At 43.2% G+C, this 13,517-nt stretch overlaps 1 protein-coding gene across 1 annotated transcript in view; it reads right to left on the bottom strand.

Moving 5' to 3' along the window:
* LOC137332553 (AT-rich interactive domain-containing protein 5B-like) overlaps positions 1 to 13,517 on the bottom strand; it is a 105,884-nt gene that overhangs the window by 34,785 nt on the left and 57,582 nt on the right. Inside the window, exon 7 of the mRNA XM_067996466.1 lies at positions 9,341 to 9,509. Within this exon, the coding sequence (XP_067852567.1) occupies positions 9,341 to 9,509 (169 nt within the window). The remainder of the gene's footprint in view (positions 1 to 9,340; positions 9,510 to 13,517) is intronic.

Consider the following 13,517-nt stretch of genomic DNA (forward strand, 5'->3'; position numbering starts at 1 on the left):
ACTGGATGGTACCAGCAGAGAAACAACATAGCATTTCTCTCCCTCTCCCCAATTTTTTTTTGAAGAGTAGTATGATGCTGCATTATGGGTATTGGTATTAACTCCAATAGTTGCCAGACAGCATTTGATCAGCAGTTCACCTGCCAATACAGCTGTGGACAGGTGCACTGTGGCTGCAGTGTGTACCATCCACAGGATGCACTGCAGCAACTCGCCAAGGTTTCTTCGACAGCACCTCCCAAACCCACGACCTCTATCACCTAGAAGGACAAGGGCAGCAGGCACATGGGAACTACACCACCTGCACGTTCTCCTCCAAGTCACACACCATCCCGACTTGGAAATATATCGCCGTTCCTTCATTGTCGCTGGGTCAAAATCCTGGAACTCCCTTCCTAATAGCACTGTGGGAGAACCGTCACCACACAGACTGCAGCGGTTCAAGAAGGCGGCTCACCACCACCTTCTCGAGGGCAATTAGGGATGGGCAATAAATGCTGGCCTCGCCAGCGACGCCCACATCCCGTGAATGAATAAAAAAAAAGTTTGGTTGGTCCAACTGCTCTGACTGAAACTAAACTGCTCCCACTGTGGTAAAACTACCTTGTAAGCCAGTTAGGCACGAGTACAATAATACCCGGAGTATCCCATTCGGGAACATTCTCTTCCTCCTCCTCACAGGTCACACGACCCGCTCAACAGAATTACTGTTACGCCAACAGATGCAGAAGGAAGAGAGGTGGCCATTTCCCTCCCCCCCCACATTTTGTCGCCTCACTGGTTCATCCCACAGAGGGTGCTATTAGTAGCCTGGTCCCAGGCCACCTCCAATGCAGCTCCCGGCTGGCCACCTCCAATGCAGCTGCAGGCTGGCCACCTCCAATGCTGCTCCCGGCTGGCCACCTCCAATGCTGCTCCCGGCTGGCCACCTCCAATGCTGCTCCCGGCTGGCCACCTCCAATGCTGCTCCCGGCTGGCCACCTCCAATGCTGCTGCAGGCTGGCCACCAAGAGGCACATGAAAACAGTTCAGTCCATAGCAGATTTCCCAACTACTTTTTCGTTCCTTTGTTCTCTGAGGGGAGGCAGCAAGCTCCGCTGAATACCTCCCTGCAGCAATACATTCAAAATCAGGAATTCAATGGCAGGAGAACGGACTTGTACCTCACCACTCTATGGCACTATGCATTGGTCGCTGTATAAAATCTAAAGTAACAACATTTGGGCATTAATCTACAGAACGAGATGCTTAAACTGGTCTACTCTTCTGAATAACACTAGGCTGTAAATATACATCACTTAATATTAAAGAGCTTATAGAAATTTAATATGGTCATTTCTGCAGAACGCCACACAGTCATGGGGACACGAGTAAGCCATTCAGCCCCACGAGTCTGTTCTGCCATTCAATCAGACCATCTGTACCTCAACCCCACTTACCCGCCTTTGACCCATATCCCTCGATACCCATACCTAACAAAAATCTATCGATCTCAGTCTTGAAAGCTTCAATTAAGCCAGCATCCAGAGCCTTTTAAGGGAGAGAGTTCCAGATTTCTACTACCCTTTGTGTGAAGAAGTGCTTCCTGATTTCACCCCTGAATGGCCTTGCTCTAATTTTAAGATTATGCCCTCTTGTTCTGGATTCTCCCAGTAAAGGAAGCATCTCAACACAGCTTTGTGGCAAGTTTCCATAAGGACTAATTTTGCCCCAATCAAATCAACTACTCCATGATTCGAGATACCAATTATTGGCAAAAGACTTAAAACTTGCAAACATTCATTTCACTTGGAAACAGGGGCTTTTTGACTCTTAAAGGTACTGTCACATTCCAACAAAAGCCTATTATCCCAAGAACAAAGGAACATAATCTCAAAATTTACATACATACAAATTAAGAGCAGGAGTAGGCCATTCGGCCCCTCGAGCCTGCTCTGCCATTTGATAAGAACATGGCTGATCTGATTGTGACCTCAACCCTACTTTTCCATCTACCTACTATAACCTTTGACTCCCTTGTTAATCAGGAATCTATCTAACTTAGCCTTAAAAATATTCAATGAGCCTGCCTCCACCGCTCTCTGGGGAAGGGAGTTCCACAGACTCACGACCCTCGGAGAAAAAATTTCTCCTCATCTCCATCTTAAATGGGAGACCCCTTATTTTTAAACTGTGGCCCCCAGTTCTAGTCTCTCCCACAAGGGGAAACATCCCCTCAGCGTCTACCCCTTCTAGTCCCCTCAGGATCGTATATATTTCAATAAGATCACCTTTCATTCTTCTAAACTCCAGTGTATACAGGCCCAACTTGTCCAACCTTTCCTCATAAGATAACCCCCTCATCCCAGTCGCGTGAACCTTCTCTGAACCGCCTCCAAAGCAGTTACGTCCTTTCTTAAATAAGGAGACCAAAACTGCACACAGTATTCTAGATGTGGTCTCACCAATGCCCTGTACAACTGTAGCAAAACATCTCTACTTTTATATTCCATTCCCCTTGCATAAATGATAACATTCCATTTGCCTTCCTAATCACTCGCTGTACCTGCATACTAACTTTTTGTGATTCATGTACTAGGACACCCAGATCCCTTTGTACCTCAGAGTTCTGCAATCTCTCTCCATTTAAATATACTACTTCTCTATTCCTCCTGCCAAAGTGGACAAGTTCACATTTTCCCACATTATACTCCATCTACCAAATTTTGCTCACTCACTTAACCTATCTATATCCCTTTGCAGGCTCCTTATGTCTTCTTCACAACTTACTTTCCTACCTACCTTTGTGTCATCAGCAAATTTAGCAACCATACATTTGGTCCCTTCATCCAAGTCATTGATATAGATTGTAAATAGTTGAGGCCCAAGCACTGATCCCTGTGGCACTCCACTCGTTACATCTTGCCAACCTGAAAATGACCCATTTATGCCTACTCTCTGTTTCCTGTTAGCTAACCAATCCTTTATCCATGCTAACATGTTACCCCCTACACCATGAGCCCTGTAATTTCCTGCTTTCTGTCTCCCTCCTTTCTTGAATAGAGGAGTTACTTTTGCTATTTTCCAAACTGATGAGACCCTTCCAGAATCCGGGGAATTTTGGAAAATTAATACCAATGCATCTACTATGTCAGCAGCCATTTCTTTTAAGACCCTCGGATGAAGTCCATCAGGACCTGGGGACTTGTCAGCTTTTAGTCCTAATAATTTTTTCAAAACCCTTTCCCTGGTGATTGTAAATGTTTTAAGTTCCTCCCTCCCTTTCACCTCTTGATTCACAATTATTTCTGGCATGTTATTTGTATCCTCTACAGTGAAGAGGATACAAATTTGAGCTAAAGCTTCATAAGTAAATAAAAATAAAAACTGAACACACTACCCCATAGACGCAAAGTCAATTGAAGAAAGGGTAATGAGAGATATGGAGGAAAGACAAGCAATCGGGATTAAAAAGAGCTGCCATAGCTAACAAAAATGATGAACCAAGTGGCCCACCTTCTGTTCACTCCATTCCTAAATGGATAGACAGGACCAGGCTATAGTGAACAACATTATAACCATGAGCTAATATGGTGAGGAATAAATTAAAGCAATCAATGCAGTACTGCTATGCTTTCTTCCTGTGTTTAAATCACATTACAATCAAATGGGTTTCCTGTTATGTTTTTAATCATCTTGCCCAGCATCTTAAAGTGAAAGATGAAAGAAACACCTTTTAATAAAGACAATTTCCACCCACTTTTAACTTTGCAATGGTGTCAGTTTGTACCCAAGTATGCTCCAGGTGAGGTAGTCACATCCTGGTATCAGAAACGGGATCTGATGTGCTTCTATAGCACCTGATAGCAACTGTGGAATTGCGCAACCTGACTGGTACCCACTGTGGACTGGCTGAACTAAGATATTATTTACAATGGTGGATACTGAACAAGCCAAAAACTACTGGAAGTTAAAACGATCTACTCTTAACCACTGCCCACAACAACAATTTACCTAGGATTGCTGAGTTGCTGACTACTGCAGTGAGTTTGGGAGGGTAGAAAAAGAAATACAAGTATTTATTTGTTTGGTGAGCTCTCAAAACTGATGCAGACCCAACATTTATTAACCAAGTACACTGACTATGATCAAGAAGTCCAAATACTTTGTGTACATGGAGATGTTAAACCTTCCTCTATTTATGTTTGGATTAGTAGAGGGTCAGGCGTATTTACATATTGTTGAAGTAGTGGCCAGCTTGCTCAGAGAGGTAGTCCTGGGATTTGACCTCTACACGTTAAAAGATGTTACCCCAGAGAATTCAAGTCAGTTTGGTTACTATCTGAGCCAAGGCAAATAGTGAAAACGAACTTGAACCAGGAGAAATATTTCCACTGGACACTAGTTTGGTCACCCCATAGCTTAAATCCAGGAAAGAACAATACATTAAAAGGTACCACTGAATAGATAGATGAAGGTAACAGCATGCCATGGGTATCTTCTCACATTGTGCCAATCCAGGCCAATAACAATAACTTAATCCCACATTACTCCAAGTTTTATGTATTACTAGTGCTACCACAGAATTGGGAATGTTAAGAGTAAAAAGTTTTGAGATTAGCAATCGTGTATCGCTTATGAATTTATCCGGAATCCAAGTTGGACAATGGCAGAAATTCTGAGATGCTCAACAATGACATTGGCTCATGGCATCCCATTATCAGGCTACCTTCAGAGACAAAAGACCATTGAAAAGAATTCCACAAGGATTCAGGTCCCCTTACATTCATGAGGAAATGGTGAATTTTGTAAACCACTCTCAAGAGTGTCAGTGCTCAGCCACAAATAAGGCTTCCCTCATTCCAATGGACTTACCGACGCACCTTTCAGGGGGTGCTTATGAATTTAGTCAGTTAAGGATGAAATTATGCTTCTGAGTACTGCAGATCACTTGGTACAGCACACTATATTAATACCTTGGTTTTGCGTAAGGGTTACTGACAGCAGAGATTCTTTCCTACACTAGTCGGCCTTTATAACTTTACAGTGATATCCTTTGTTTTCCATGGGTCTCAGCCACATTTCAGAGGCTAATGAACCAGATACTAAGGAGATTACAAAACTTTTTATTTCCCAACTGTTGAAGGAACTGCTCAATACAGTTTTACTGAGAGTCCAAGGTGATATCCACGAGCTTGGATTAGTGAAGCTGTTTAATAAGTCTTTAAAAATTATGCTGCAGCAGTTTGTTACTGATGAACCAGATCACTGGGATTTGTTAGCCCTTTTTAGACGATATCGCTATCTACAGTGCTTTTTGAAAAGCACACTAGGACCAATTACATTCAGTGTTCCAAAGGTTACAACAAGGTTTAACTATTAATCTAAACAAACATGCATTAGGTCAAAGGTTAGGCGCTTGGTAATAGGCTGATGAAACATGAAGTATCCAAGGCATGGGAAACAAACAAATTTTGTGCCCGTCTCCAGGAAGCAGGTGCAATCTTTGTGGTCTTGCAGGCTCCTATAGTATGTTCATTCTCCACTTTGCAATACCTGCAGTTACACTTAAAGATTTTAATACTTAAATCTGTGTATTATCCATACAGATAAGGCTGATCCGATGTTCTATCCCCGGCTTGGTGATCTCAGCCATGGAGGTAGTAGGGGAGTTACATTTTGGTGTAATTTTCACTTTGGGCGCGGGCGGAAAACTTGTGTTAGCAAATCGGCCTCCCATTGTACATCCCACCTGATTTTCCCTTCCACTCAACTCAGTAGGCAGTCAATCCGCTACCACCAGTTTTCTGTTAGTGTCCAAAGTGAAAATTACACTTGTCGTCTCAGTGCCCATTGGCAAGGGAGAGCAAAATCAGCTAGGCTTCCAACATCTAATCACCATCCATTTGGAAGAGTTTAAAAACTCCCTCTGCATCATGAAGCACGAGAGATGTATAATGATATCTGTCTTCTGATCAAACAATGAGAGTCTTTAAGCTCTTCTTGTGAATCATTTAGGCTCGTTGTGTTGGGGTAGCCTTATTACATAAGAACATAAGAACATAAGAAATTGGAGCAGGAGTAGGCCAATCGGCCCCTCGAGCCTGCTCCGCCATTCAATAAGATCATGGCTGATCCGATCCCAACCACAAATCTAAAGAACACAAGAAGTCGGAGCAGGACCCGGCCACATAGCCCCTGGGCCCTCTCCGCCACCCACAGGGCATTGACCGATCCGAACTCAGCTTCATGTCCAATTTCCTGCCCGCTCCCCATAACCCCTAATTCCCTTTACTTCTAGGAAACTGTCTATTTCTGTTTTAAATTTATCTAATGATGTAGCTTCCACAGCTTCCTGGGGCAGCAAATTCCACAGACCTACCACCCTCTGAGTGAAGAAGTTTCTCCTCATCTCAGTTTTGAAAGAGCAGCCCCTTATTCTAAGATTATGCCCCCTAGTTCTAGTTTCACCCATCTTTGGGAACATCCTTACTGCATCCACCCGATCAAGACCCTTCACAATCTTATATGTTTCAATAAGATCGCCTCTCATTCTTCTGAACTCCAATGAGTAGAGTCCCAATCTACTCAACCTCTCCTCATATGTCCGCCCCCTCATCCCCGGGATTAACCGAGTGAACCTTCTTTGTACTGCCTCGAGAGCAAGTATGTCTTTTCTTAAGTATGGAGACCAAAACTGTATGCAGTATTCCAGGTGCGGTCTCACCAATACCTTATATAACTGCAGCAATACCTCCTTGTTTTTATATTCTATCCCCCTAGCAATAAAAGCCAACATTCCGTTGGCTTTCTTGATCACCTGCTGCACCTGCATACCAACTTTTTGATTTTCTTGCACTAGGACCCCCAGATCCCTTTGTACTGCAGTACTTTCCAGTCTCTCGCCATTAAGAAAATAACTTGCTCTCTGATTTTTCCTGCCAAAGTGCATAACCTCACATTTTCCAATATTATATTGCATCTGCCAAATCTCCGCCCACTCACCCAGCCTGTCTATATCCCCTTGCAGGTTTTTTATGTCCTCCTCACTCTCTACTTTCCCTCCCATCTTTGTATCATCTGCAAATTTTGATATGTTGCACTCGGTCCCCTCCTCCAAATCGTTAATATAGATTGTAAAGAGTTGGGGACCCAGCACCGACCCCTGTGGAACACCACTGGTTACTGGTTGCCAGTCCGAAAATGAACCATTTATCCCAACTCTCTGCTTCCTGTTTGATAACCAATCCTCCACCCATGCCAGAATATTACCCCCAATCATTTTGGAAACAGCAGTAGTTAGTTGCCAGGGGTCTCTGTCCAGGGAGCAGTGGCCAGTTTAATTGGCAGCTCAACTGGTCAACTCCTGGACCGATCAGCTTCCTGTCCGTAGAAGGAAGAGAACTAGGGAACACATGTTCTGTATCAGTTGGTGAGTTCTGCTTAGGGTAAAGTCTAGGCCAGTCTGTCTTAAGAAAAGAGCGAGCCAGGGACAGAGCAAACCTTGGTCCAATTAAGTGATAGGGCTGACCTTAAGATAGTGTTACTTAGCCAGTTAACAGGAACAGTGTGGTTTATTTTCTTCTTTATTACGAGAACAGACTGAAATTACGTTAAATTAAGATGAGATTTTGTTGTAACTGATTTGCGGTATGTTTACCTATAACTGTAAAATAAAGCAGCCTAAAATTATTTGTATCTGGCCATGTCTCACTAAAGTGTTAGTTAATCCAGTCCTTGGAAGATTGGAGAACAAATTTAAGCTTAGTAGATCACATAACAAGATGATTCCAGTGTTATACCCCCAGGTCATACCATGGAATAACTATATGCTGAACCCAAGAAAATATCTGGAGCAGACCCAAGATTTGTACCATGATATAAAATTCACCATTAGGCATTCCTGTAGTACATAAGAATGCTCATTACCTCTTCTAAAACGTGTAGGGAGCTACTGCAGCCAAAGTCTAAATCAAAGTTGGAAGGGGGAGGAAGCTGATGTGTCATGGCGACCCTATAACATGCAGATCCTGTAGGTGCTGCTCTCATACAATAAAATCTAATTACAAAAAACTCATTATAACAGGCAGGGCATCTGACATTTCCTTAGTTTTTTTTGTAGCACTGGTGTGCTTCCCTCTTGTATTATTTAACCCCATTGCTTTCCAGTGCCTCGTATCTGTGGTTTGGTCAGGTCTCGATTGTGATCAGGCGATGCTTCATGTTAGACTGTCTTCTCTGAATAAAGGATTTGGGGAGAGGGATGGTTGCCACATCCTTTAGACTCATACGTAAAAGATCACTGAAGACCCAAATAGGGTAGAAGTGGCCAGTCTCTCAAAAGAATATCCCACTCAAGTTGGGGAAAGTAATGTAGCTTTCTGGCGACACAGTTTGGAGAAAGCCCCATGGTATCCAGTTCCTGTATATAATAGCAAATGTACTCGTTCCATGAAAAGAAGAATCAATCCCAAGTAGTTTTTTTCCCCCCACAGAATTATATTTTCAGCTACTTTTGGCTATGTAGCTGATGCCTGTACCTTTTAATGTTGCACATCAGTCACCTGCACTTTAATTTTGATCAGTAGTATGTTTTAAAGTGCCCGTGTCTGCTTCGCTCAGCCTACCCAAGAGTGAAGGATGTTTCTACGTGGTTACTGTAACACACTGAACTACTTCATTCACCAGCACTGTTTAGAATCAGTGAAGTGTCATTGAACGAAGCAACTATTATAGCAACCAGTTGGGCTTACAGACTCAATATATGCTGAGCTTTGCTCTGAGTATTGGCATTCACTCAGATTCTTAATTTTAAACATTACCACTGAGTAGAGTTGAACGACTGCCAAGTTAATTGCTGCAGTAATCAGCTGGAAAATTCCTCTACTCTTAGGTGCGCTGAGAGAAGCAGAATACCCACACTTAAAATTTTAATTTGCTGCATACTTTAAAGTGCTGGTGAGGGGAAAAACTAACTGGTGCTGCCAAAAAAAATGCATCTCCTGCAACTGTCCAAAATTTTAGCCATTTGTCCTGCAACTGCCTTATTCATAAGAGGCCAGGCATTTCCCCAGGCAGAAGGCAATAAAATTCAATGGCAGAATTAGTCCCAAGCCACACATAGTGACCAAATCAGCACAATCACGTGCTATGGACCAGAACAGCTGGTCGCCTCTCGGATCAAGGGTGGTGTATAGCACTGTAAGAGCAAGATGGGGAAGTAGGAGAGAAAATCAGAATGGTGAAGTGCTACCCTGACACACAAAACAAATCTGCCATTAATGAAGTTGGATCCCAGCCAACTAATTTCTTGATACTTATGTCAAACTACACAAGCTTGAATTTACAGCCTCCTCCTTACTTTTCTTGAAGCCCAGATGAGGTATTCTGGCGATGGGAGTGTTGCGGTCACGCATGAAGTTATGCAAAGCCTTCAGGAAGTGCTGCTCTTCAGAAAGAAGTTCGCTTGGATTGGCTGGTTGCTTCACTTGTGCATTTCCAGCTGCCATACTTTCTGATTCAACTTTGTCCTGGAAGGGAAAAAAAAAAGTTTAATTAAAATTCAAGAATAAAAGACAAAACCATCCTGTGACAAGAATGCCACGGTAACAGAAAGGACGTTGCCAGAATATGCCAGTCAGAAGTGGAATACCTCACAGAAGGACATACCTAACCACTGGGGAACTCACTTAGGAAAAGGGGCATTATGGTGTGGAAGGAGTTGATAATCTACATTCTGGCCAGGGAAGAGAGCCATGTAAACCTCAGTGGTCTTACTACTTGCATCTGTTGAGTCTATATAGTCAATCCAGCTGGCTTCCTGTTAAGAGGAGAATGAAGAAGGGATACAAATTCTGTACAGGTTCAGACAAGGTTTGAATAATTATGACAAATTATATGGAATAGTTCCATGGAAATAACCTAGCAGGAAGCAAAAGCAAAAACACTCGTGGTGTAACTGGAACAGACCGCAATATTTATACAAATCAATCAACATGCAGGATCTGAAGGAATGTACAAAACAAGATCTTAACTGCTCCTAGAGTCACTGCACAGCCATTTAATTACATGGAACTAGAGCTTTAGGAGCCAATAATTGGGATGGCTCAGAATTATTTTCCGCAGTTCAGTTCTACACGGAAATCTACATGATGTTCTCCCTACAGATCTCAACTTTGACTAAATGGGCACATGGAGGTACATGTAACAGGTTTAATGATTGTTGTTAATCTTTTCCTTCCCAACTAAAATCTTCATCACTCAAACTGAATAAAAGAAAAAAAAAATCACTGACGCAGCATGCAAATGCACAACTACAGAAAGTAGCATGATAGGCAATACAAGATACACCAACAGTGGAGTGGGAGGATATATTCTCATGCCCACAAAAGACCACTCAGTAATGTCCTGATCTTAGCTGGTAAGGTTGGGGAGGTGCTGAGATTCTCCACAGCACAAGAGGGAAAGAAATGGAGGGCAAGTCGGACCAAATCAGATTTATGCACTTACAAGCAGCTGGTAATTAAGCCTGCCCAGCAAAAGTCTTGGAACAAAGATTGGCCTGTCCCACAGACACTAATAATGTCTTACAAGGCCTAATAATGATCATTTACCAGTCATAAGCAATGAGGAGCAACAGGAAATGTAAACTGTATAATTCAAATACCTCCCATTATCCCTCAAGGCTCAATATTGTCATTTACCTGCTTGCATCATACATTTAATATTTGGGGGATAGCTACAGTAATTACAAGACCATTTGACTGCAGGAGGCGTCATAATCCTGCCCCATCATCCACGTTTACTACAGGCATTGCAGGAGTGGAAACCCTGGATGATTTCTCCCTTCACTAACCCAGAAGCACTTCTGATGGTCACTGCACAGCTCTAACTCACTCCTTTTCTCAGACCTGATTTACTCCCTCCAACACGCTTATGGCCACTCCCTTCTCCTAGGTAAACAAGAGCGAGATTGATCCAATGGAGGAGGAATTTACCCATCCTCCTTAGGTGAGACATAATAGTGTCATACACTCACTGTTATGCCTTAAAGTTTAGTGACAAAACGTACACCATTCATTGCCAAAAGCAAAAACTGGTAACATGCAGATACAACTCAGACAGTAATGAAGCTCCCCCTTCAAAATGTGTAATCCTGGTAACCAATCCCTGCACTATAGCAATACCAGTTCTGAACCATAATCATCAAGGTTGGATTTTTTTTTTTACAGTTCCACATCAGCAAGACAGAAATTTTCCAGTTTGGCCCCTGCCAGAAACTCTTTGCACTATACCTTGAACCCATCCCCCTACCTAGATGCTTATCTAAGGTCAACCTGACTGTGCGCAACCTTGGTGTCCTGTTCAGCCCTGAGCCAAGAACTTCAAACCCCACAACATCTCTGCCAAGACTACCTGCTTCCACCTCTGAAGTATCATCCATCTCTGCCTCTACCCCATCCCACTGCTGCTGAAGCTCTCATTCACACCTATGTCACTTCCAAATTCAATTTTGCCAATACATCTTGATGGCTTTCCAAACTCCACCCTTCATAAACTCAACTCATCCAAAGCTCCACCATCCATATCCTATCCTATCACTTGACCTCCACTGGCTCTCCATTCTCTGCTCTTCCAAAACTGGTCTACTAGATAGCTCCCCTCCACCCGCCCCCCAAATCATCAATCATAGAGCCTTCAGTCATCTTGCTCCTAAACTCTAGAATTCTCTCTCTAAAAATTTGATTTCCTTTCTCCCCATCAAACCTACCTCTTTGACCGCATCTTTAGCCACCTCCCCTAGTTCCCTCCTATTCCTACTCACGTCTAACTCCCAACTGTGAAGCCCCTTAAGATGCTTTGTTACGTTAAAGGCGTTATATAGATGCAAGTTGAAACATGCAAAGAATTTTGAAGCAAGAAAGAATGAACTTGCGTCTGTATGGCGCCTTTAACATTCTTAGAACGTCTCAAGAGCTTTGCAGTGCTGGTAAGTTTCCTTTTTAAGTGAAGTCCCTGTTGTTTTGTAGGGAAACGTTGTGTTGATTGAGGGATAAATCTAGGTCAGCATACTGGGAGAAATTCCCTGCCCTTCAAATAGTGCCATGAAATCTTTTAAATCCACTTGAGCAGGCAGACAGGGCCTCTGATTAATGTTTCATCTGAAAGATGGCACCTCTGACAATGCAATACTCCCACAATACTGCACTGGAGTATAATCCTACATTATGTGCTTAAACCCTGGAGTGGGCTTTACCCATAATCTTCAGACACGAGAGCGCTACCACAGTCAAGATCGACAAACCAATTTCTCATACTCTTAAGATGGATCTCTCACCCATGAAATTCATGCACAAAATCTGGTCCACGACAAATCTGGTCCACGTAAGCACTGAAACAAACACTTAACTTCCTGAAGCACACAGGCATTCATTCATTCAGTACAGCAAATGGAGACCATAAAACCACACTTTTATTACACAGCTCCAGAATGTGCCAATGTTCATTGGTCACAGACTGATCACTGTAACACAGCCAGCCTTTTCATTCCCTACAGTAATACGAAATTACTATTTTAGCAGGTGTAAGAATGACTTGGCACTACAGTAAATGACCAACTAACAACTACCCTCCTTGGGCCTGTGGGAGAGGGGAGAAAGAGTAAAAGCTAGGTCTCTTAGGGTCAAGGTGGCTCCAAGATGACACATCTGCCAAAAGAGGATCAGAACCAAGCTAACCCTCTGTATTAGACTTGATAATCCAATAACTCAAGCCAGCCAGGCTTACAGTAATACAGGGTACTGTTGATAATTGAACAAATGTAGCCTGGCTCAGTAATAGGACCAAGAGAGGTAGGCCAGTTACCAGGAACTGGGATTCTTCCCGCTTGGCTCCAGACAACCTTGTAAGACACAGCCCTAATGGTTGGGGTAGTCCTGGCTGGGCAAGCAGCTGGAAACATGCCAGTGCTGGTAGGCGTCTTGGTTTTTGGCAGTTAAACTCTGCCAGCACCACTATGCATGCTGGAGGCTCCCTAAACTTTAGCTCTTGCCAATCTGGCATCTTGATGAACTTAAGTAACATACCAAAAGTTTCAGGCAGGAGAAGACCTTCAGTCAATATAGCCCACCTATTCACAGTATTCTCTTGATACATTTCTCGGTGAGGTGTATCCCTACGAGGGACGAGAATGGACTCCATATTGGCAAATAGAAATTCTACTGATGTAAATTTCGCTGTAGCTTGGTAAGGAGACTTAAACATGTCAGCCGTGGCTCAGTGGTAGCACTCTCATCTCTCAGTCATAAGATTTAAGTCCCACAACAGAGACTTGAGTGCAAAATGTAGGCTGACACTCCAGTGCAGTACTGAGGGAATGCTGCACTGTTGGAGGTGCCGTCTTTCGGATGAAACGTTAAACGGAGGCCCAGTCTGCCTCTCAAGTGGACATAAAAGATCCCATGGCACTGTTTCTGACCTGATGGCTTCCATCCTAGGGTCTTGAGGGAAGTGGCAGTAGGGATTGTGAATGCTTTGGT

This window comes from Heptranchias perlo, chromosome 14 (genome assembly GCF_035084215.1).
Source record: "Heptranchias perlo isolate sHepPer1 chromosome 14, sHepPer1.hap1, whole genome shotgun sequence".
NCBI lineage: Eukaryota > Metazoa > Chordata > Chondrichthyes > Hexanchiformes > Hexanchidae > Heptranchias > Heptranchias perlo.